Source organism: Anolis sagrei, chromosome 2 (assembly GCF_037176765.1).
Source record: "Anolis sagrei isolate rAnoSag1 chromosome 2, rAnoSag1.mat, whole genome shotgun sequence".
Taxonomy (NCBI): domain Eukaryota; kingdom Metazoa; phylum Chordata; class Lepidosauria; order Squamata; family Dactyloidae; genus Anolis; species Anolis sagrei.
In genome coordinates this window covers 130,618,053-130,644,796 of record NC_090022.1, presented here as the reverse complement: position 1 = coordinate 130,644,796, position 26,744 = coordinate 130,618,053, and the positions used below count along the sequence as shown (strand labels likewise).

Here is a 26,744-nt window from a genome sequence, read left to right as displayed (position 1 = left end):
TATGATGGCACAAACTCAGCAAGCAACTCGTAACTTTCAAGTTCAGAGGTTTGCAACAGTCACAGGTCTTCCACCAAACTTTGGACGAGTCAAAATGTTCCCAGTCTTCTCCCTTTAATGAGCCTCTGCTATCTCCACACTTGATTGTATACATGGGAAACTGGCGGACACTATTCATTCTGCTAGGAACCCATGCATTTTCTCTCACAAAAAGCAAAGAAAACTATTCTATATTCTATATCTATTCCTCTCATGCTTATGTCTGAAAGAAGAAAAAATGAAGAAAAAGTAACAGGAACCAGTATACTCATATTAGCAAGGCAAAAGGCAACAGAGAGGCTCAAGGCACTATATAAATATTTCAATAAGCAGGGATGAATGGAAAGGCTCTGCAAGCACTGAAGTGGCTTCGCTATAAGGATCTATATAGGAAATATCAATGAGCAATACAGAGGACCTGAACAATGCCCCACATGAAATTTAGCTCTTGCTTTCCAATCCAATCATCTAGTCATATCTTAAAATGCTGGAACTCAGCAAATGTTAAATCCTGAATTTAATGCTCATCGGCAAGCACCTCTTGAAGTAATGTTAGAAAAATGCCAAAACAAACAGGGTTCTGGTTATCTTTGCTCAAGAAAAAAGTACAGACAATCCCCAAGATAGGTTCAGTAGGTTTGTTCTTAAGAGGAATTTGTAAGTAATTCAGAACAGGTACATTTTAAGTGTAATTCCTGTTAGATAGATAGATAGATAGATAGATAGATAGATAGATAGACAGACAGATAAGCTTTAGTTAGAATAATGAGGAGTTAACACCCCTGTGGTGTTTGTTTTGCTGTCTGTACCCCTGTTTAGAAGATTTCACCTCACATTCCGTCCCTGCGATAATTGGATTTTGAAAAATTCGGCTTGCTGTGGAAACAAGAATTGGTGATAAAGTTTCAGTGAAGGCATCTTTTCCTCATAATTCTTTCAAGAGTGAATTTCCCTTCCAAGGTAGACTTCTCTCACTTCCTATTGCCTCACCCTCATTCTTAACTATGAGTCACTTGTAAGTCAGATGCTTGTAACTCGGGGACTGCCTGTATTCATCAAAGAAAAAGTGCACAGGGACGTACTGCAAAAAATTGAGGTTTTGTTTTATTAATAATCCCATTCAGCCATGAAGATTACTAAAGGATCTTGTGCAAGATACTGTCAGTCTAACTCATAGTAATGATAAAAACAAATAATACCAAAGGATAGTCTTCTCCATCCTGAGGCTTTCAAGCTGTCTTTATCCATTTCCATAAGTTCCAACTAGTCGGACCAACAACTGTAGTTCTGACCCAACTCATGACAGGCATCAGATTACAGAAATTGACACAGGAGAGGGGAAACACTTTATATAAAAATAAGGGAAGCTGACTATGGGCCTTGCATGGAATGTAAGTTTGGAATGTAACATACTACCATACCCATTGCTCTTGTAGGTCACAAAGTTCCTGTGAACTAATGGTGGTTTATAGCACGGCAGACAGCCCAGCATGGCTTCACAGTTAGTCATTCATTTTGGCAGCATATTTAATTATATACTGGTAGTTGTACCCGAACAAATGTAACTTTCATTTTAACTTGCTAGTTAAGTTGCTAGCACTACAATTATTATATAATTCTGAAATTTGGATAAGTTGCTGACATTCATTTAATTAAAAAGCCAATGTCAATATCATAAAACTTGGATGAAAAACAACACTGTTCCATATCTTTTTCTCATGATCTGTTCCTTTTGGTTATCCATTTAGGACTGTCAAGAGTTGCAGTCTTCTGCAGAGCCACCACTGACTTTCTCTATTTTGAAAGGGCAAACATTCCTGCAAGCCTCTAGTCCGGTTTCAACAAGTCATCCTTGAAGAGCAGAAACACAGACTGTATTCTCATTTGTTATTTAAAAAATAATAATCTTGCACCATAAATCCACAAAAGACTGACAAAACAAGCTACCAATTCCACTGCACCATCAAATTAGGAAAGGCAAAACATCACTGCAGCATAAGCTTCTTTTCCCTTTTAAATCAAAAGTGACAACTTACTCAGGGTTGACCCTTTTTAAAAATACAGGGCTCCAGAATCATGCTGAGAGAAGCAGTGCTTCAGAGTTAAACAGCCACTCAACCGCATTTTATACTGCTTTACCATGCAAAATGTCTTCACATGTATCATTCCCAAGCCCAGTCATTAAATGGATATGAAACTGATGTTATTGCAGAGCTTTGAATATCAGCATGCCTAGAGGCATAAAGCCAAGCCCTGGCTCTCCCTCCACAATGCCAGTAAAAGAAGAAAGCAGATAATGCAGAGTTCATGTAGAGCTGAAAAGAATTTTAAACACTGCTGAAGAATTTAACATGAGCCTCACTTTGCTGGTGGTCCTGTCACAAGCACAAGGGAGATTTCCTATTTTGACCTCCTTTAAATGTAATGTAGTGTAGTGTAGTGTAGTGGTTGGAGTAGTGGATTACAACTCTAGAAAATAGGGTTCAAATTTCAAATCCTCACTTGACCACAGAAATCCTATGGGTGACCTTGGATAAGTCACAATCTATCAGTCTCAAAGGCTACACCCCCCCCCCCCAGCAAATCTACACTGATATATCATTCTAATAAACAACAGTCAATCCAGAAGGCCAGATTTATGACATTTTGTGTCTTCCCTTACTCCCTAATTTTTGTACCATCCTGCCAGAAGAAGAGCTCTGAAGGTCTTTTTAGTCTCTGACTTTTTGCATTCTGCTTGATTTCAGTAAGCTTTTTAACATTCATTTCAATTAGTTCAAACCGAGGATGTGGACAAGGTGCTTGGAGGAATGAGAGCTACCACATGCATCCTAGACCCCTGCCCATCCTGGCTTCTAAAGGAGGCCAGAGGGGGATTGGCCGAGTGGGTTAAGGTGGTGGTTAATGCCTCCCTTCGGGAAGGCATATTTCCAGCCAGCTTAAAGCAAGCTGTAATAAAACCGCTGTTGAAGAAACCATCACTGGACCCCACTCAATTCGTCAACTATCGGCCTGTTTCCAACCTCCCCTTTTTGGGCAAAGTCATGGAACGTGTGGTGGCCTCACAACTCCAGGCATTCTTGGTAGACACGGATTATCTGGATCCGGCACAGTCTGGCTTTAGGCCGGGGCATGGTACCGAGACAGCCTTGGTCGCCTTAGTGGATGATCTCCGTTGGGAGCTCGACAGGGGGAGTGTGTCCCTGTTGGTGCTACTCGACCTCTCAGCGGCCTTCGATACCGTCGACCACGGTATCCTTCTGGAACACCTCACGGGAATGGGTCTCGGAGGTACTGCTTTGCAGTGGCTCCGGTCATTCCTCGAGGGTCGGTCTCAGAAGGTGTTACTGGGGGACTCCTGTTCTACCCCACAACCTTTGTTTTGTGGGGTTCCTCAGGGTTCAATACTGTCCCCCATGTTGTTTAACATCTACATGAAGCCGCTGGGCGAGATCATCCGGAGTTTCGGGGTGCGGTGTCATCTGTACGCAGATGATGTCCAACTCTGTCACTCCTTCCCACCTGCTACTAAGGAGGCTGTCGAGGTCCTGAACCGGTGCTTGGCTGCTGTGACGGTCTGGATGGGGGAGAACAAATTGAAATTGAATCCAGACAAGACAGAGGTACTCCTGGTCAGTCGCAGGGCCGAACAGGGTATAGGGTTACAGCCTGTGTTAGACGGGGTCGCACTCCCCCTGAAGACACAGGTTCGCAGTTTGGGTGTGATCCTGGACTCATCGCTGAGCCTGGATCCCCAGGTTTCGGCGGTGACCAGGGGAGCATTCGCACAGTTAAGACTCGTGCGCCAACTGCGACCGTACCTTGGGAAGTCTGACTTGGCCACGGTAGTCCACGCTCTGGTTACATCCCGCCTTGATTACTGCAACGCTCTCTACGTGGGGTTGCCTTTGAAGACGGCTCGGAAGCTCCAACTAGTCCAACGGGCGGCAGCCATGGTACTAACAGGAGCAGGGCGCAGGGAGCATACAACCCCTCTGCTGTACCAGCTCCACTGGCTGCCGATTAGCTACCGGGCCCAATTCAAAGTGCTGGCATTGGCCTTTAAAGCCCTAAACGGTTCTGGCCCAACATATCTATCCGAACGTATCTCGGCCTATCAGCCCACCAGGACCCTAAGATCTTCGGGAGAGGCCCTTCTCTCCATCCCGCCTGCTTCACAGGTGCGGCTGGCGGGAACGAGAGACAGGGCCTTTTCTGTGGTGGCCCCGCGGCTTTGGAATGCCCTCCCTATAGAGATAAGATCAGCCTCCTCGCTGATAGTATTTCGGAAAAAACTCAAGACATGGATGTTTGAGCAAGCATTCGGCTAATCCGATGCGATGAAATCTCTGATCAAGGACTGGCAATCACAGACAACGAAATTGGATTATGATTTTAATTTAAGAGATGCATTGGTCTGTATTGGTGGCCCAATACTGTGTATTGTACATGTATGTGTTTTATATTTTTAATTGGAATATTGTTGTTTTTAAATGTTGTAAACCGCAATGAGTCGCCGTTTTAGGCTGAGATATTAGCGGTATACAAGTGTACTAAATAAATAAATAAATAAATAACACAGTCCCCATGATACTTGGGTTGTTTCTTCTTTTTACAAATACATCAAAAAATAAGACACTCACATAGAAAAAAAATTATCAGATAACCAAAAAACATTCCACAATTTCAATCAATACAAGGAAAATATATATATAAAGCTTATTGTAAGTGCACCAGTTTTTTTTCCATACATTCATACGAGAAATTGTTACATTAAATTCGTCTGGAGTTCTAACAGATTAAGAAATAAATGGATGCAGCTGGGTAAAAGTTTTCAGTAAATCCACTATTTTTTTTAATGTACAAATAAAGTGATTTTTTTCAAGCACATCCCACCAAATTTCAGTGATGCCTATTAAATAATAGTTGCCTCACTTTTGAAGTGTCCAGTTTAATTTTATTTATTTCTGTGCATTAGTACAGGTAGTTTCCGACTTACAAACAATTCATAGTTAAAAATGAGGGTGAGACAAATCTTGATCAAAGCCCTTTTTCATAAAAGTGTCGGCCATGATCTAAGAACCCCAATCTTACCTAATGTAGCTTTGCTTGCATTATTTCAATCTTTCTTCATGAGCCATGCCTTGATCAGGAAGGATCAGTAAAATAACCAAGCTTATCCAGATTCCTACCTATAGCCTTATAGACCCCTACAATATTTTGAAGGCTATATCTTGCAATATAATTTGTCATATGAATCAAAAGGAAGAGATAGTGGTTGATGGGTCAATTTATATGAGATCAATTTATATGAGTATATATGGCAATTCTCCACTACAGTATAATTAGTTTTTGAATACAGATGGGGGGGGGGGGGTTACAACTTAATTCTTTTCTCCTAATTAAGTGGGGGCTTTGGAAACTTTTAACATTCACTGCTCAGTATGCAAAATACTCTTCTTCACCTGTAACAATTGCAGAATCTTGGTGACCTACTTTTAGCAGAGAAGAAATTTATGCTATGACTCAAGATTTAACAGCAAATGTTCTAAAACATCTATTGAAAAGTCCGACGCTCACATTATTAGCAAGTTTGTCATGAAGCCAGGTGAGAGGCAATGATCTTTAAACACTAATCTCCAAGTAATGTAAAATTTAAATGAACCTCTGGCCCTTCAGGAGACAGCAACATGTTGAAATTGACTCCTTCAATGAAGCACTGCATAAGAACCTATAACTTATCAGGTAAGGAAATATTTCTCATCTGAAAATGATTCAGTATCCATAGTAAAGGTAAAGGTTTCCCCGTAACATTAAGTCTAGTCGAGTCCGATGCTGGGGGGTGGTGCTCATCTCCGTTTCTAAGCCAAAGAGTTGACATTGTCTGTAGATGCCCCCAAGGTAATGTGGTCGGCATGACTGCATGGAGCACCGTTACCTTCCTGCCGGAGTGGTACCTATTGAACTACTTACATTTGCATGTTTTCGAACTGCTAGGTTGACAGAAGCTGGAGCTAACAGCAGGAGCTTACCCCGCACCCTGGATTCAAACTGCCAACCTTTCGGTCAGCAAGTTCAGCAGCTCAGCAGTTTAACCTGCTGTGCCACCTGGTGTCTCCATGGTGCCTATATAACTCAGCTCAGGTATGTTTTCTCAAAATAAAAGCTAGACTGCCTTTAAAAAGTAAAAGCAGTGACTAGGGAAAGTACTATGGCCCTTTAAAAATATCCTCAAGCAGTTTCTGTGTTGAGATCTGTTCTGGCAAATATATGTCAGTGCAAACTTCTTGTAACATACTCAAAGGTGCATAGGAAAAAGCTGGCAATCAGACTGCTCTCACCTCATCTTTCAGATCCTTTGAGATGTTTTATGTACAATCGTCTCTGGTAAGCAGCAATGTGCAATTTGCAATGCCAACATAACTGCAAAGGATATCACTTTTCTTGTACCAGTTTGGTTCTTTCCATATCAAGGTCAATAATCTACCATTGCATAGCATAGTCCCAAGTCTCCTGCTTTGATCCCTCAACCTCATCAAATCTTAAGATCATGGTGTATGCATTGATACATTCAACACATTCAAAATATGCCTTGATGCAAAGTTATACAAACCAGAACTGTTCCCTAGAACCAGATTTCTATCTTTTCACAATAAAACAGCTATGATTTGGCTAGATGTCAGTCAACAGATATATATGGCAATCCTTTGCCAAACATCATTTTCAAATATGGCAGGGCTACTAATTTCAAAATACAGATTTTCTCTGTCTCAACTTTATGACCGAGCAGGAGCCAGGTAATATAAAAATAGAACAACAAAGCAAAAGCCAAGCAGCAACAGTACCATCCAGAAAACCCCTGATTTATATGAGCAATTTGCAAACACTGGGTCAAATTAGTTTCTAAATGGTTCTCCACACTATAGCCCTTGGAATACATGCAAACCACAAATCATTGGGTATAATAAGGTTGGCTGGGAAGACTAGGTAGCTATAAAGCTTAAGGCATTAGAAATATGAAAAGCTTTACAAAGATGTATGGACAGAGCTTGTGATAGTGCCTGAGAAATGCCTGCTACCGGAGGAGAAAATTTGGGAGAAAGGATTAATATATTAAAATCTGTGACCCTTATCAGCATTGGGTTATTCGCTCATCATAATTACATTCAGTGCCTTGAGAGAAATGGCTTAGTAGTATCTACTCACCATTCTTAGCTAAAACAAAGCTTCTGTGAAAGTACTGCACTCTTAATCAAATTTAATATACAGAGAAAACAAAATCCCTGCATTTTTATTATCTATGGGAAAAAGAAGAAAAGGTCTTCAGCATTCACAAAACTCTTATGTCCATACATACAGAATCAATACAGAACCAACAAGAATGACTGGGGGGGGGGGGGGCGTTCAATATCCTTGAAGAGTGTCTTGATCCTTAGCCTTATCCCTTCCAGTATTGTCCTCTCTTACTCTAGTGCAGAGTTGCAACAGAAACTTCAGTTCCCCTTGTTGGTTATAGAGATCTTTTTCAGGCTTTTAACAAACAACAACAGCATAACCACTGAGGAGACAGGAAAGCCTAGAGAAGACAATTATGCTGGGGAAAGTGGAAGGCAAAAGGAAGAGGGGCCGTCCAAGGGCAAGATGGATGGATGGCATCCTTGAAGTGACTGGACTGACCTTGAAGGAGCTGGGGGTGGTAACGGCCGACAGGGAGCTCTGGCGTAGGCTGGTCCATGAGGTCACGAAGAGTCGGAGACGACTGAACGAATGAACAACAACAACAGCATAACCGACTTTCATTTTCCTTTGGTTTTTAATGTGTGTGTGTGTGGGGGGGGGGGGGGGGGGGGTTACTCATATTACTTCTTTGTTTAAATAAAATGAGTACGATGGAACATAACAAAAAAATCACTACTGCCTGAAACTGGTTATAATAAAGAACTTTCACCCTAAAGTTCTCTACAGGTTACAGTTGTCCTATATGGAGAAATGCAGAAATATAAGTAACAAGTAACATGACAGGGACAGCCTGAGTGAGCAAAAGGGAATTCTTGAAAAACAAAACAAAAAAAAAAACAAAAACAAAAAACAAAAACAAATGGCTATTTCAAAAGTGGAATCCTCATTAGTCAATATGACTCTGTTCTAAGAAGTTTGCCTGCCCAACCTCCTCTTACACCACTAGTTCTATAGAAATGGGTACAGCACCATAGACTATCATTCATTCATAGGACTGAATTACAATTCAGTCAAATGGTGTTGGCTGATGCACCCAGATGAAATCTAAATGGGCAATAATATTGTTTGATTACACTCCAAAAAGTAACTTGACCATGAAACTACTATAAAGTTCCAGTACAATTTGTAGGAGCATGTGTAATGCAGGTTGTGGTGTACATGCCTTCACTGGCTGTGATACGGAAGCAATGAACTACAACTTGCACAGGATAGCTCAACATTTCAGATAACATTTTTAAAACTTGAAGAACTACCATGCACCATCAGATGTCATTACACTGCCTTGACATTTCAATTGTCATCTCTATGACTCAAAGAAAAAAAATGCAAATAAATTATGTTGTATTCCAGGCCAAAAAGTTGTAGTCTAATCAAAATGTCCATCCTGTAGTAACTCCCTTGAGTGACACATTCATTGTGGTAAGAATAATGTTGTGGAACTGTAAATGCAGGCACAATAAAAAAGAACGATCTCTGAGTCATTTTTTTCATCTTTGCCTTTTATTTGCCAAGTGGATTTTGGCCATAGTATCCTCACATGTTGGGATCACGTGCTTGGGATTTTTCAAACATAACAGAAGGTGATGGTCGTAGGGTGCCAATGAAATGTATTCATTACTGATGGCAAATGTAGTAAACAATTGTATTAGACCTACTAGACTTCAAATACTGAAATAACTTATTTTAAGTTCTCAAGGTAGAACTAACTCCCTATTTAAAAACCCGGGTATTTAAAAGACAACAAATTTTGTTTAACACCAAAAATCTAGAAGAAAAATATTGGTCATCAATTCAAGTTAGATAGCAGTCTACATGACCAACCTTTTGATGACAAAAGAAAGACAAAACTTTGGCTTTTCTGAAAGATTTCATTTATAAGTAAAATTGGGGGGAAAACCTTTTTTCTTGTGTTATTCAAGCTTTTCATTGTCTGTTCCACCTCTTCACAATAGCATGTCTATATTTGTGTGCAGGTGTGCATGCCTTTAAATCGCTTGTCACATTATGGCAATCTCATAAATTTCACAGGGTTTTCTTAAGCACAGAATATTCAGAGGTGGTCCAAATCATTTCAAAATACTATATTTTCCAGGCAATCTGTTGTAAAGAATTTGGATAAAAGAGTGAGATGGAGGAAAGGAAAGAATTCTAGCCTGCATACTATTGAACCAGAGTTCACCTACTCAAATGATGAAACATGGAGCAGAATTGTAGATACACTGCTCATAGCATCTTAGAGAAGAGGTAAGAGAGAAAGTAAAGAAATAAAATACATGTATGATGATGATGCAATAAAATACAAATTTGTTATTTTCTTTTTTAAAATCATTGTACAATACAGATATAAGAATCCTAGCAATAAACTAACAACACTTCCCTCAATAATTACAAATGATCAGAAATGTGCTAAATGCATAGCAAGATAATACAAACGTCCACAGGAAATCTAGACAAAAAGCAACCTTCAAAGATACTTTACATATCACAAAAGCTACTTATATCCCAATTCCCCAATGTATTATTTGAGTTACATTCAAGCAATACACAGACTTTGAAACAATGAATATGATAACTAGATCTAAGTATTGTCATGGTCTATTTGTCATACTATATTGACTTCAGTAAAACAATATATTATTTATTCACGCTTCATTCACAGAATGATGCCAAAGGAAATTGAAGTTATATACATTTCATTACATTGTACTATAAAACAAGAGATAGAAAAAGAACATAATATTCCATAAGACTATCAGATCCAGTACTAGAATTTGCTCAAGACACTGAGATGCCAGAAATGTTAATTTTGATATGATATAATCTTAAATTGCTTATCACTTTGTTATCAATTTGGTACTGAGATGCAATTCTAAGACACTCTTTTCAGATCTGGAGGGCAAACAATATCTTTCCCTCTACAAATTATCACAGCACTTTTTACCCACAACTTTCTTTGCCAAGCCACCTAACCATGACATGGCAAATATCAGATGATCCCAAAAGGTGTTTACATTTTATTGGAGCAGAGTCCTTCCAGATGAAGTCCAAAACACCTGGAGGAGCAGTTTGAAAAAACAATGAATTGGAGAATAATTCATATATCATGTTTTAGGACAATCATCTAATTATCAATTTGTAGGAATAGGTGCCAAGGTATTCCACACAGACAAGTGAAGCCACTGGTGAAATAGAGATGGGACACTCCACCCCTCCACCTTGTACAAACAAATGCCACTGCTAGAGGGAAGCTATTCCTCTGTGCCTAGGTCAGAACTGAATGGGCCAACTCTTGGTTCCTTCTCTGTCAACCCCTAATAGGCTGGTAAGCTTGTCTGACATGTCAATAACTTATGGTTGACGTAAAAGATGCAACCTTTCCAAGCTAAAACATAAAGTGGTTACCTAAGTAAAGAATAGCAGTACCTGCCCATACTATAGTGACAACAGGTGAACATCATCATTGATTTGAACACAAGGATATCTTCTCCCACCCTTCTCAATACTAAAGGACAATTAAAGACTTCTCTGGAGAAATGTTTAGACAGAGCAACTGAAATATGGGTAGCAAATTAGTGGACATCTTAATATTTTTGGACTGCCATTCCTATTAGCCTTAACAGTAGCAGATGACAGACGTTGCAAGTTTAACATCACATGGGAATCAACACTTTTTAAATCCCCCATTATTGCTGTAAAACAACAGGACTGAAATGCTTTTAAAGGACAGATTCACATCTTTAACTCTTCTCTCATCCTCACATTTCTGCTTCTTATTGGTGTTTGCTAGTTTTCACTAGGGTCTTGCCATTACTTTTTCAAATACATCCTTTTCACATTTCCAGATTTTCCATTTGCTGTATGGACAGGTTATACACAACGCTACACAGAACAATTATGACCTGAAAGCCCAAAAGAACTATAGATGTCAAAAATAAGGGAAATGCTGTATTTCATTTGATTTGTAGATTATGTTTCTCAACAAGTTGTGGAAATAATTTGGAGTCCTGGTGCATAATGACATTAGAGGAACTGCAACAAGATTTTTTTTCTTTCCACGCTGGCCAACGGAGGAGGAAGTGGTTATTTAGTTTTACTTAAGATTTCTTTTTAACTACATCAATAACTAAAACATCCTAAAGGCTCCCTGATGTCCTAAACTGCAAATAGGTTAGGCTCTTCCTTGTGTGAATATAAGCACAAGGACACTGCCAGTGAGCAAATGCTTTTTAGTGCGATAGCTATAACTATTGGAAAAGAAATCCATGTCTACACTTTCTGTTTATCCTGCAAAAACATCTACATGACACTAGCACGGAAACATGGCAGCCAGACGAGTTACAGGTACATCTAGGAATGAGCATATTTACTAAATTCTCCTATACTAAATTCTCCACTGGTTGCCAGTTACCTCATAGATTCTGGACAAAATACAAAGTGTTGGTTTTGGCTTCTAAAGCACTACATGGTTTGGATCCAGGTTACCTACAGGACTGCCTTAACTTTTGTCTCAGTTATTTTAATATGTGTAATACATGCTTTAATATATGCTTTCATTGTTGCATTTTAACTATGTTTTAATATGTGATGTACTATTTATATCTATTTATATCTACCTCAAGCCAAAAGGAGAGGTGGGTAATAAATAGTTTGTTGTTGTTGTTGTTACTTAGTTGCTGCTGAAAACAACAGCCTGGTACATCTTTCTCCTCTTCTCAGCTCCCAAACAAAACTTCACACTACAAAAAGGGCACAGTGGTACTGTGTTGTAAAGATTTGCTCAATTGGCTGCCCACTTGAGAGGGAAAAGCAAAGATCCCTCAATATTAACAGTTGAAAAAAGGAAGGAGGGGCAGTGATCAATTACATTCTTTCCTAAAATAAACCAAGTTAAATATTTGTGGATGACATAGCTCTGCTGGTTAAAAGGTCTTTATTTGTGGTTGACATAGCTTTGCTGGTTAAAAGGACATTTCGCCTGCATCTGTGGCAAGCATCCTCTAAGGTTTGTTCAGAGGTCTGTAGGAAATGAAGCAAGTTGAGTGGTGAAAATATACACACACAGAGAGGGCAGTGTGTGTGTGTGTGTGGAATGTCCAGGGTGGGAGAAAGAGGATGCTTGCCACAGATGCAGGTGAAAAGTCAGTAGAAAATGCTACTGGAACATGGCTGTGAGCCCAAAAAACTCACAGCAACCCAGTGATTCCAGCCATGAAAGCCTTCAACAACACAAATCTTGCCTCATTTAAAATATTGAGAATTAGGGAGACCTTAATTAATCAGTCATACATACATTTCATTGTTTGTAGTTGTTTAAAAAAATCTATTGATACATCCATTCAATTAACAAATTTTGCTATACAAGTCTTATCTCGATATCCATTATTCCAAAAGTAACTTTATCTTATATGACACATTTCTTAGATGTGTATCTCCCATTACCCATACCCCCCCCCCCCCCATTTCCCCCATCCCTCCTGGAACAGCAATTATGTCATTGCATCAATTTAACTGTGTGGAAAGCCTGGTTCAAGGTTCCAAATCTATAATCTCCATCTACTTTATTGGTTAGAATAGACCCTTTCCTATACCAGTCTTGTTTTGCATGACTATTCATATACTTGTTTTTCCTTTGATTAATGAAGTATTTGATTATATATTCCGAAAATAGGACCACCAAGTTTCTAAATGCCATTTAATATTGTCTCTCCCTCTCAGGCTATCATAGCCTGAGTTTCATTGTTTGTGAGCTTTGTAAACCAATCTTTGTTCCTAAGATTTTGCAGCTATCATATCAGTGTATATCATTTACACTGAAGTTAGATAACTTGAACTTGTAGTACAGACACTTAGCTCCTTCCTATGAGATAGGAGCAGTTACATTGACATTCATAAATATAAAGTCTCTGGATTCTGATTCACACCTGTTTTAATGCTGACAGCTTCAAGTTCTGATAACTAATATGAACAAAGTACAAGTTTTTCAACTTACTTTTCCCCAGTAATGATATGGCTATGGATGAAAGAAAACTAGAATGCACATATCCACCTTGTTTCGGTAGGTTAACCTGTGCTTCGTTTTCTACAGCAAAAGGAGACTTTTCTATACGTCAGTAATATAAATGTAAACCTTTTGGTGAAATTACATTTCAGTCTTTACTGGATGCATGATTTCCTTATAAACAAAGACCTATTTTTTATATTTCCCTCTCTTCTCCTGCCTCTGGGATAGAGTTATAAGCAGTCTTTTAATTTCAAGAATTGTCTGCGATAAAGGAGCAACCTCAAGGGAGGGCTGATATCATTAGAATAGTGGTTCAGCAGTTTGCTGTTAGCAGCCTATGAATCCACTCTGCAGTCACTCATCCACCTTTTGAGAAACATAAACAACAGAAAGTCAATGACAAACTATTCCATTATTTAAAAATAATTACATCCATAACTTCTAACATTTCTCTGTTAAGAGTGCTACTTTACAAATGGCTTCATAGGACTCATGACAATTATGAGGGTTCATCATAATTGTCATCTTAATTATTCAGAACTAAAGACGACAGAAAATTATTCCTTAGGGGAAGCTGGAACCTGAAACCTGGATAAGATCAGTTTGCTCTAGAGATATCAAGTAATAACCAAGCAAAAGTGTGAAAGAAATATGTTACCTACATAATAAACCATAGCATGTGGGGTCAACCTTTTTAGAATCAGAGAATCATTGAGTTGGACTGGATGACCTCATGGGCCATCCAGTCCAACCCCCTGCCAAGAAGCAGGAAAATCACATTCAAAGCATCCCTGACAGATGGCCACCCAGCCTCTGTTTTTGCACACCATCATGGCTCTATATTGGCTCTCAAAAATACAGTTTAAAAATGCAGTGTAAATTATTTAATAAAAGATAAAGAGAAAATCTGCAGCAGCTGATCAACTCCATGTCAGTGGGATTTCAGTCTGAAACATTCTGGGTTTTATTTTGAACTTCAATGGTGCTGACTAATTTGAATGAAAACTCAGACTAGTTGTACTAAACAATGTAGCAGATTCACTGCCCTGCCCTATGACATGGAAACCACTAGCTGGAGCTGGAAAGAATCCAGAGTTTATTCTTGGTGACTTTCCATGTCTTGTCGCAGGGGACAAAAGTCAGAGATATTGCTACTGCAAAATTCAGGTGCTATGAAAAATTGGAATGGGAAACTATGGATTACTGCCCATAGCTTTTTTAGACCCTCTTAAAGCAAGTGAGAGTAACGAGAAAAGATGCACATTTGAATAGCACAATACCTGTCTACAGTAAGTCACTGTACTTGTAGATCCTTAATTTATACCAATGTGAAAAACAGGCCAATATTGACACTTCTGTATCTAAGGAAACACATGATTTATAGAACGCACCCAGCTGTGGTTTTGTGCTTCAGACCTGACTGGTGACAATACACTCAAATTCAGTAGGAAACATTCTATATCATTGTCTTCTGGAAATATCTGTTTCTTGAAATCCCCAAATATATAACTATGTGCATCTGTGTTTTAAGATAAATGCATGATATCCACAAATACGATTGCAATCTACTCTACAGTGCATGGTTGCCCAGATATGGAAACAAAGATATGTATACTAATTTTACATACATGAATAGCAATTGTATTCTGGCCTAAGTACAATTAATCGGTGTAGTTTTCTGCAAAAACAGAATTAACAGATACATCCGTATTCTGCGCTGTACCATGAAAAACAGATAAAAGAAAACAATGAGCTGTCAGATGTGTATGTACATGTGTCTGTGTTTCTTTTATTTTGGCACATTAAAAATCCTGAAATTAGCTTTCATTTCTCTCAGCCTTAACAGGAAGCCAGATCCCTACACATTCTCTTCTTCTATTTATGCCTCCTAATTGTGTTCAATATACCATTAATTAACTGGCTTATCTAAAGCATCCTGTAACATATGGGAGTTGCAAACCAACTCTCAAAGTACAATACCAATGAGGAGATCCTCATTTCAATAAGCAGGTAGAGGAACTTGAGGACCAGCCTTATAGCTTATCTGAGAAATCATCTGCTGATACAACATACTGTGCCACCATATGGCATTTCTGATTTGTGAAAAGACAGACTTCTTTAATTTCTAGTACAGTAAATCCCTTAATCTGAACAAACCTAAATATCCACTGAAATCCAACATGTAATAAACAGCAGAATAATCAAAGGAAGAAAGGTGGAAGTGTGCTTAATAAGATACTCCCTCAGCTGAATACCAGAAATCCTTGCAATTTAGTAGTGCATATTTTTTTAGAGCAGCTAACGTATCTGGGTCAACAAGTCTATCACCCCAATATGCACAACTCATAGAATGTGCAATGAACATGCTGGTAAGAGAGATAAGTCACTCACCATCTCAATGCAATCTTGATTGGTGTAGTAAGGCAGGATGTGAACAGGTCGGCTGGTAGGTCAGGGATCATTGGCAGCAACTCACTAGCTTCACATGCTGCCAGCTGAATGCAATTTTTCATTGAAGGAGGCAAGGGCATCTGAGCCAGTGGATGATTTGGATTAATTGCTGCCACCTTCATAGGAAATAACAAACAAACAAACAAACAAAAATAGGGTAAGTCTCCTACTACTTAATTACTACATCATAGAAATGTGTGCCAAAACATAAACAGTTGGGAGATATTAAAGTATAGACAATAATATGAGGGTTATCTGGAAAGTAAGGCACATAGCTCTTGCACAGAATTTTCTCAGGGGAAGTTGGTATCACTGCCGTGTCTGCAGCGGGAAGCCAGCGGAAGCAAACGAGCAGTGCCAGTCGTCAGTAGCTCATCGACTGGCATTGTAGTGAAGATTAGAGATGAGTGTCCTCATTCCATTTCCTGCCAAGTCTCACAATCAAATGTATGCCACAAATTACAAAAGAGAAAAAATATTAAAAGAACAGGCATCTCTCCTCTAGTTTTTGTTCCTGGAATGATGATATGTGAACAAACAGGTCTGATGCATGAACAGAAAACCACACCTGGAACATTGTAAACCTGAATAGTTTTCAGCAAAATCTTTGGGTTTCCACTACACATATGACCAATCTCACTCAAAAGGTATTCTTCATGTTAAATAGAGGAAACATGAACCGGGGGGGGGGGGGGGGGGGCTGAGAGAGTTTACAGATGACCACTCAAAGAATCACCGCAATCTACTCTTCTTGTTTGTGATTTCTGTAAATTCTCTCAGCTTAACCAATGGATGCTGTCATTGAAACTAGGCACAGTTATCCACCACCAGCCTCAGGTTCTCTTGACTTCTGCAAGAAGATGGCACAACTTCCCCTTTAATTGAAACTCAACAAGAATCAGTTCTGCATTAGGAGAAATCACAGAAAAGCATGTTAAACAATGGAAGTTATAGTTGTCAAAGTGCAATTGGGACAAGCAAATATCTTCCAAGCAAGGGTCATTAAGGCAGCAGTTTGTGATGGGGAGATAGTAGTTAATGTATTACTGACTGTGTTGTTGAAGGCTTTCATGGCCAGAATCATTGGGTTGCTGTGAGTTTTCCAAGCTGTATGGCCATGTTCCAGAAGCATTCTCTCCTGACATTTTGCTGAAATCTATGGCAGTCATCCTCAGAGGTTGAGGGGTCTATTACTGACTGATTTGCTTCCTGAGATGTTAATGTATTACTGATTGATTTACTTCCTATCTTTCTCCCAATGTGGGACCCAAGGCAGTTTACATTATTAAGTTAAAATAATGTATACTTAAAAGGGGTTTTTTAATTAAATAAGCAATCAAATAAAAACTTTAATTTAAAATGGCTTGAAAAGTGTTTAAAATGCAATATATTATACCTCATTAAAAGGCCCTTCTGCTGTAGCCAGTAAACAGCTGAAGATCTGTCTAAACAAAAAGGTATTCAACACAACTATGAATGTTGATAAAATATATTAAATGGGAACAAACAAGTTATTATCTAATTAAAATGATGAATCTGCTACCAGAGACAAAACAATGTCCAGGTTGCAACACAAGGAGAGAACGTATAACCAAAAAACAATCAAAATATGGGAAAGCTATCAAGGACTCAAAATTGAAATCTGCAATGACCAAGCACAAATCAAAGGTAACTGTGGCACTGCAGTCCTGAAATTATGTTCAAGCAGTCAGTTTAAACTGAAAGTTGAAAGCCAATGGAATGGAAAAAAGTGTTGGTAGAGTTATGAAGCACTAGTAAAGGACCAGGAGAAAACCCTGCACATTTATTTTGCAAAAGCAAAAAAAACAAAAACAACCACCACCACAACAACTGCTTGATGGCCACTTTTTCATGAGAGTTTCAACATTTTCTTCAAACACTGGAGACGGATAAACTGTGACGAAACCCACAGAGGAATGCTTTCCAAGCTATCTGATGTGGGGGACCAAGATCCCCCACACACCCCACCCAATGGGGTTGTACACATATTTGTGCCTATTGGCTATAATTGTTTCATTCTTTCCTGGAAGCTCAACAGAGACTGACATCCAATCGATTTTGGACAAGAACCAGTCAACAATGGTAGGCTTTCAGAATCTAAGCATAATCCAGAAGAATTATAATGCAAACCCTTAGAGGTTTGGTGTTTCTCAAGATGTTGAAATAATAGCAGCAGCAGCAGCTTTATTTTTATACTCTGCCTCCATCTCCCCGAAGGGACTCGGGCAGCTTACATGGGGCCACACCCAACAAAACAGTTAAAACACATTAAAATGCTTATCAACAAAATAATAACAAAAAACAATATAATAAAATAAAACAACAACATTAGAAGAAGAACTTTATTTTTCTACTTCGCCTCCATCTCCCCGAGGGGACTCAGGGCAGCTTACATGGGGCCAAGCCCAAGGCAAAATACAATTAAAAACAGAACAATAACCAGTTAAATAGCATAAAACAGCATAAACAATAATAAACAAACATCAAGGCAACAGCAGACTAATTTTTGGAGGAGGGGGGAAGAGGGAACTATGAGGGAACTAAGAGGGAACTATTTGGTTAAAGGATAGAGTGGTTCAAAGGTGGAGAGAAATGTATAATAGCATAGGAAATAGCATGGAAACAGCAATTTAACAGGATCGATTCAGCTTAACTTGAAAATATATACAGTAATATAATATAGGAATTGAGGTCAAGATTCAGGTCATGATACAATCATTTGTCATAGGGGTCATCAGTCGAATGCACAACGAAACATCCATGTCTTTAATTCCTTACAGAATGTGGATAGGCAGGGTGTCAGCCTAATCTCCCTGGGGTGGGAGTTCCAGAGATGAGGGGCCACCACTGAGAATGCCCTCCCTCTCGTCCCTACCAACCGTGCCTGAGACGGGGGTGGGAGCGAGAGGAGAGCATCCCCGGAATATCTTAAGGACCATGTAGGCTCATAGGGGAGGATGCGGTCACAAAGATAGGCAAGTCCTGAACCGTTTAGAGCAGGGGTCCTCAAACTAAGGCCCGGGGCCCAGATGCGGCCCTCCAAGGTCATTTACCCAGCCTTCACTCAGGGTCAACCTAAGTCTGAAATGACTTGAAAGCACACAACAACAACAATCCTATCTCATCAGCCAAGAGCAGGCCCACACTTCCCATTGACATACTAATAAGTTTATATTTGTTGAAATTGTTCTTCATTTTAATTATTGTATTGTTTTTAAGTGTATTTTGCACTATAAATAAGATATGTGCAGTATTCATAAGAATTCATTCATATATATTTTTCAAATTATAATCCGGCCCTCCAACAGTTTGAGGGACTGTGACCTGGCCCTATGTTTAAAAAGTTTGAGGACCCCTGGTTTAGAGCTTTATAGGTAACAACCTGCACCTTGTATTGGGACTGGAAACTTATCAGCAGCCAGTGGAGCTGTTTAAACAGGGGGGTTGACCGCTCCCTGTAACTTGTTCCAGTTAACAATCTGGCCGCCAACCTTTGCACCAGCTGTAGTTTCCAAACCATCTTCAAGGGCAGCCCTACATAGAGTGCATTACAGTAGTCCAATCTTGAGGTACCTAAGGCGTGAACCACCATGGTCAAGTCAGATTTCTTGAGGTATGGTCGCAGCTGGCGCACAATTTCTAACTGTGCAAAGGCCCTCCCGGCCACCGCCAACACCTGAGCATCAAGCGTCAGCGCTGAGTCCAGGAGGATCCCCAGACTGCGGACCTGTGTCTTCAAGGGGATTGTAACCCCCTCAAACACAGGTTGCCACCCTATACCTTGTTCGGCTGAGTGACTGACCTGAAGGACCTCTGTCTTGTCAGAATTCAATTTCAGCCTGTTATCCCTCATCCAGCATTAAACAGTATATAAAACAAACATCAAAACCAATAACCACCGCTCTGCTGTGACAGAGTGGACACCATAGGTTTAAAGAGTTCTGCTCTGTAAATTAGGTCATCAAGGGAATGTGGAGTATTTAAGAAGTCAGATAAGAGTTTTGACTCTCTAGGCATCTTCTTGAAAATGGTGATAGTACTTATGTGTATACTGTTTAAAAGATGACATTGGATAGAAGGGAAGACATCATTAGAGATTTGAAGAATGAGAATACTAAACAACAATGCAGTGGGTTCCGAATTTCAATTTCAGTCTTCTACAAATACTAAAAAGCTAGTCTGTGGCACTATTTGCTTTAAACAAGCTTTCCCTGCTGAATGATAGATCTATGCAGGTCATGCCCTCAGTTATGCCTGTAGATCTTAGCCACACAAAGCAGCAACCCACAATTGCACTTGCCATAATTAGGTGGCATACTCAACATTATGACTGGCATTATTGCTCTCCTGGACCCTAAGAAAGTGACCTCCGACTGAAAAGGCAAAGCTGCATTATTTTGTTCAACAGGAGAGTATGGAGGAAAGGACTACACTTTCTCTCACAAAAACTGAAATGCAGCCATGTAGTCTAAACAGTCACTAACATGAATAGTTAGGGCTACAGATGAGTGAGGTTTTGTCCCATTGTGCTCATCTGCTTATCTTATTTTTTTATTGGACTGGAGTTAACATTTCACTCTCATTTCATCTGCAGTGATTCAATGACAATTGAATTAAAAGTTATATACTGGAAGAAAATATGTGCACCATCTTCCCAAATAGCTACTATACAGATTTTCCGTTTTCCAGGACATAAACACCACAACTACTGAACTACTGAATCAGATGGGAAAATTCCTGAAGTCAAAGACAGAATCAGAAATGGGAACTTAGCATCTAGGCCCAAACATTCAGGTGATCTGTTCTGAAATATAGCTCGATATACTCAAGATGGGTTTGAGTGATGATCTGAGCAGTGATGGTGACTGGTGAACAGGATTCTACATTGGAAGTATAAGCAACGTCCTTAAAATTATAGTATACAGAACTACATTGATTATTTCCATAACATTACCAGGGACCAAAGATATGTACTGTGTTGAGATGAAATGATAACAGGTCGTGCAAAAGAAGTATGACTGTAACATGCAACTGCACACAGAACACAGAAAACCAATTCTACAGTAAACATTGGCAATATAACAGACATTGCAGTCACATATGGTTTGGAGAGTTGATAGACTAAACTGCAAATCGATCTCTTATCAATCTCTCTCATTACAAGCCAAGATAGAGAATTTCACCTGAAGATTCGTGTCCCAAATAGAAATCCTTAAGTAACAGTAATAGAAAGAGTGGATCCGTGGGAACTAATGATATGAAATAATATGTTATGTGGTAGAGACTGTTTGTACTTTTGACCTGCACAATCTCTGTGTGCTCTAATAAAACTGAGAACACAGGCACAGCATTATATGTTCTTTATCTTCCTCCTCATACAATCTCTCTCTTTCCTTACACAGGGAAGAAAAACATCCCTCAAAAACACTGACCCAAAGAAGGTGTATCTGCTTGAGCAGTCAATACTGAAACTGCTTATCAACAAGTCTGAGTTGCTGATACCAAGACCAAAGGCTAGCCAAGGATGGAGCTTGTTTTTAAACAATCACTGATTTCAGCAAAGATTTACAGATCAAAGACCCATTTGTGGTGATCACAGAGAACACACAGAAGAACAATAGAATAAAGCAGTCAGAAACAACTACCAACAATAGGAAGATCTTTGCTTCCTGTTGAGAATAGAAAGGCAAACAGTGAAAGAGCTTGATAGACAGAAAAGGCAGACAGTTTATAGTGTTTGGATACAGGCAACATTTTAAACATACCTTACATATTAGTAGGTGGCAGAAGAGATTATCTCTCACAGCTCTTAGTAGCAAAGATATGACAGAAGTGGGGAATGACAAAAGAATCCACATCAGAGACATTTTGCAGTCCAAAAGCCTCCTTAATTGAACCCCCCCCCCCCCCGGGCTTCAAAATACTTTCTAGATCTACAGGGTTCTCAAATACTTGTGTCCCAGTTATTTTGGGCTTCAACTCCAGAAGTCCCAGCAAGCTTGGCCAATGGTCTGAGATTCTGTGAGCACCTGAAAGATGAACTGTTCTTGGCAATGTATGGGGCTCCCCATGGTTTTTTTTTTTTTTTTTTTTTGTCCCAGTGGCCTTCTTCTTTTGCTTTTTCCAAACAAGAAGAATTCCAAATCTTGGTTGGGTCTAAAATAGCTGTGTGTCAGTGGGGAGGAGGGTAAGCCTAGAAGACCATTCCGAATATTTTAATGCCTGCCTCAAAATTATGAAGTACAAGGCAACATAGCCCAGTAAAGATGTTGTGCAACCTTCAAACCTCAGTCCGTTGCCAACTGCTGACATAGGTGAAGATGGCCTTTCAGGTAACCTGAAGTAATCAACCATTTGAGGATGAAAATGTAAAACCAGGGCAGGGTAAATGAAATCTTAAAATAGAAAATGTATTAATGCATTACTTGCTGTAGGACAAAGGTAAGGCACATCATTAAATTGGGTTCAACAGATCAGTTGAACCTCAGGTTGCACAGGTTAAACCCTTGTGCCAGCAGGACTGAAGACTGATAGGTTTGAGGGTCAAATGCGGAGAGAGAGCGGATGAGCTCGCTCTGTCAGCTCCAGCTCCCCATGCAGGGACATGAGAGAAGCCTCCCACAAGGATGGTACAACATCAAAACATCCGAGCTTCCCCTGAGCACTGTCCTTGCAGACGGCCAATTCTCTCACACCAGAAGCGACTTGCAGTTTCTCAAATTGTTTCTGACACAAAAAAAGATCAGATCAGTTCAGGTGCTATGTAACCCATATATCTTAAAACTGCTTCATTTAAGTCTTGTTTTAGTTTTTCTTTATCACTTCAACAACAGCGATAACAGGTATAAAATTTATTCCTGATCTGTTTAAATGTGAAGCACAAGTTTGTATCTGCTTCCATTATACAAATATGGCATGTGCAGATCTTTTTTTATGATGCAACCCCCCCCCCCCCCAAAAGGGTCATCTGAACTTCTTTTTCACATGTCGTGCAAAAGAGTTGGTTTCCTTATGAAATATACCAAAAGATGGAACCAATCAACTAAGTAATCTCTGAATTCACTTTATCCACATTGTTATCCTATCACAAAAGACAATCTATAATGTAAAGATAAATTGCCTGAAAATTATTATGGAAGAGGAACTCCTTTATCATTGTTTTAAAATGTGTAGAAAGCAAGAAGACTGAAAAACAATTTAGCAGCATTTCATGAGGTAGCTGCTGTAACTGATACACTACACCTGTTTTCTGGAAAAGTTCTTAATGCTTTATGAGATTCTTAGTTCTGAAATACGGACTACATAAAAGCATTTCTTCTGACCCACAAATGTACCCTTGAATACTGCCTCCAGAGGGTTACATGGCTCATATAATGAATAAAGGTACTAATTAGCTAGAAAAGGTCTGGCTAAACTAACCCTTATCCCTCTCCATAGGCATAGCAGAAATAAAGAGATAAAGCATGGTCTTCACCAGGGGCAGGAGGCATAAGAAAAAGAATCTTTATTCAAAATGTATGCTAAGAAAAGGAAAGGAAATTAAGCTGTGTTCTTAGGCACATTTAGCTCTTTAAAAGTTAAGAATTACACTATAAATATCTTCTTACAAGATAGGTTCTTGGCAGGGGGTTGGACTGGATGACCCACAAGGCCTCTTCCAACTCTATGATTCTATGTGTGTTTGTTCTTAAGCTGAATTTGTACGTAAGTCAGAACAGGTACATTTTTTAAGTGTAACTCCAGCCAAATATATCATTTAGCTTTGGATAGCACAGGGGAGGATTAACAACCCCGTAGTGTTTCTTTTATTGTCTATGTATCTGCTTGAGCAGTCAATACTGAAACTGCTTATCAACAAGTCTGAGTTGCTGATACCAAGACCAAAGGCTAGCCAAGGATGGAGCCAAGGATGGAGGGTTCAGAGGATTTCACCTCACTTTTTTGTCCCCGTGATATTTGGATTTTGAAAAATTTGGCTTCTTGTGGAAATAAGTATTAGCGGGAAAGCTTCAGTGGAGACAACTTTTCCCCATGATAATTTGTACAAGAGTGGATTTCTCTTCCTAGGGATAGATTTCTCTCACTTCCTGTGGCTTACCTATGTTCATAACTATGAGTTGTATGCAAGTTGAATGTTTGTAACTCGGGGACTACCTATGACCCCTTTGTTAAATTTTTTTCACAAGTTACCAGTTCATTTCTGGACCCAATTCAAAGTCCTGGTCATGACATTTAAAGCCCTGTAAGACTTGGGTCTATAACCTGGCAGTGCTAAGTTTCCTTCAGGGGAAAGCTTTCTCTTGCTCCTTCCACAGAGTCACTTAATGAGGATATGGTGCCTCTCTTCCTCTTGCTTCTGAGGGAAGCAAGGCTGCTCTCCTCCTTGCTCTCCTTTCACCAGTGGGCAAATACATTTTTATTTTTTTTTTATTTTTTTTTTGTATAAATTTTTATTGAGTTATCTAGTGAATACAACGAAAGAGGGAGAACACTCAAAAGAAGATAGAACAGTGTGGAAAAAAAGAAAGATATTTTAAAGACAATGAATATATATAAAAAAATAGAGAAAGAGACAAGACAAAATAATAATAATAATAATAATAAAAAAAATAAAAAAATATAAAAAAATAAAAAAGGGGGAAAAATTATATACTAATTAAAAAGATATAAAAAAGGGTTGACTTCCATCTCATCATCAGGTGCAGTGTCTCTGAAATAAAATTGTTCCCAAAAATTTTAAAATCAGTCTCTTAGTTATTTCCTTCTTTCTCATATTTATCATAAAGTGTCCATTCTGTTCTCTTTATCGGATTTCCAGTATTTTTTTTCAACAAAAAAGTTAATTCGTCCATCTCTCTTATTTCTCTGATTTTATCAAGCCAATCTTCCTTAGTAGGAATATTATTCTGTTTCCAAATTTTTGCTATGGTAATTCTAGCTGCCGTCGTCATATAAGTAAAAAGTCTGTCCTCATTTTCCTGTAATTGTAAATCCATATCAGTAAAGCCCAACAGATAGTATTCTGGTTTCTTCTTAAAAGCTCTTTTCAAATTTTTTTGTAATTCTTCATGTACCATAGACCAATACTTCCCTATTTCTTTACATGTCCACCACATATGATAAAAAGTACCGGTTTGTTGGCAACCTTTCCAACATTTATCAGAGGAGTTTTTATTCATTAAAGAAAGTTTTTTTGGAGTGGTATACCATCTGTGGAACATTTTTATCCAATTTTCTCTCAAGTCAGTTGCATACACATATTTCAGCTTTTTGTTCCACATCTGTTCCCACTCTTTAAATTGTATCGGCCTTCTTATATTTTCTGCCCATTTTATCATACATGATTTAACTTGTTCACTTTCCGTTAGCCAGTTTAAGAGTGTATTATAGATAACTGCAATTACTTTTTTCTTTAAATTTAGGATTTTATCCCAAATTGTTTCCTCCCAAGTGAAGCCTATCTTATTATCTTGCTTGATATATTCTTTCATCTGTAAATAATGCAGCCATGTCAGATTGATGTTTTTTTCTTTCAAGTGTTGATATGGTTTAATCTCCGCTGTCTTCTCTATCAAGATGTCTTTGTATGTTAGCCACGCTCTCCATCCCAGTAGTCTTCTTTGATGTGCCTCCATTGGAGACACCCATAAAGGCGTTTTATTGTAGAAGTAGTTCTTATATTTCATCCATACTCTTATCAAGGATGCCCTTATAAAATGATTTCCAAAGTTTTTTTCTTTTTTCTCTCTATCATACCACGAGTAGGCATGCCATCCTACTCGTAGATCATGACCTTCTAAGTTCAAACCTTTTTCATTTTCTAGCAACATCCAATCCCTTATCCATAAAAGGGCACATGCATCATGATATGCTTTTAGGTCTGGGAATCCTAGGCCGCCTCTTGTTTTTTTGTCAATCAAGTTTAGATATTTAATTCTAGGTCTTTTTCCGTTCCACACAAATTTCAATAATTCTTTATTCCAATTCTTGAAAATTACTTGATTCCTGATTACTGGTATATTTTGAAATAAAAACAATAATTTTGGTAATACGTTCATTTTAATTAATGCTATTCTTCCTAACAGAGATAGTTTCAGTGATTTCCAATTCTTAAGGTCTTTCTGTATCTTGCTCCAGGTAAATTCATAATTGTTTTTCAGCAATTGGCAATTCTTTGCAGTTATCCAGATTCCTAAATACCTTAGTTTTTTAACTATCTCCATTCCTGTTGTTTTTGTTATTTCCTCCTGATGTTCCATCTTGACATTTTTTGTTAAAATTTTGGTTTTCCCTTTGTTAATTTTGAAGCCTGCCACTCTTCCAAATTCGTGTACCTTCTTTATCCAATTCTCCAAGTTTTTTGTTGGGTCTTCTACAATTCCTAATAAATCATCCGCAAAAGCTTTAATCTTGTATTCATATTTTCCTACTTTTACTCCTTTAATATTCGTATCTTCTCTTATTTTCCTCATTAATGGTTCTAAAGCCATTATAAAAATCAGAGGCGATAACGGACATCCTTGTCTGGTTCCTTTCGTAATTGCAAATTCCTCAGATTGTTGGCCGTTTATCCGTATTTTCGCCCTTTGTTCTTCATAAATGGCATTAATTGCATTTGTAAATCTCAATCCCATATCCATTTCTTGAATTAAGATCTTGAAGAAGTCCCAGTTTAAATTATCAAATGCTTTTTCTGCATCTATCGATAATATCGCCACTTCCTTCTGGTGGTTTGCTTCAAAATATTCAATCAGGTCTAAGACTGTCCGTATGTTATCCTTCATATATCTCCCTGGGAGGAACCCTGTTTGGTCCTCCCCTATCCAATCTGTCAAGAATTCTTTTAATCTTGTCGCCAAGATATTCGTAAATATTTTATAGTCTACATTCAGTAAGGAGATAGGTCTGTAATTTTTTATATCTTCTGGTACTGAACCTTCCTTATAAATCATTACTATTTCAGCTTGGTTCCAAGAATCTGGGATTTTTTGAT

At 38.7% G+C, this 26,744-nt stretch overlaps 1 protein-coding gene across 4 annotated transcripts in view; it reads right to left on the bottom strand.

The window, feature by feature from the left end:
• Positions 1-26,744, bottom strand: part of RPTOR (regulatory associated protein of MTOR complex 1) — a 422,313-nt gene that overhangs the window by 229,009 nt on the left and 166,560 nt on the right. For all 4 annotated transcript variants that reach the window (XM_060764302.2, XM_060764303.2, XM_060764304.2 and 1 more), the window contains exon 6: positions 15,671-15,846. In XM_060764302.2, the coding sequence (XP_060620285.1) occupies positions 15,671-15,846 (176 nt within the window). The remainder of the gene's footprint in view (positions 1-15,670; positions 15,847-26,744) is intronic.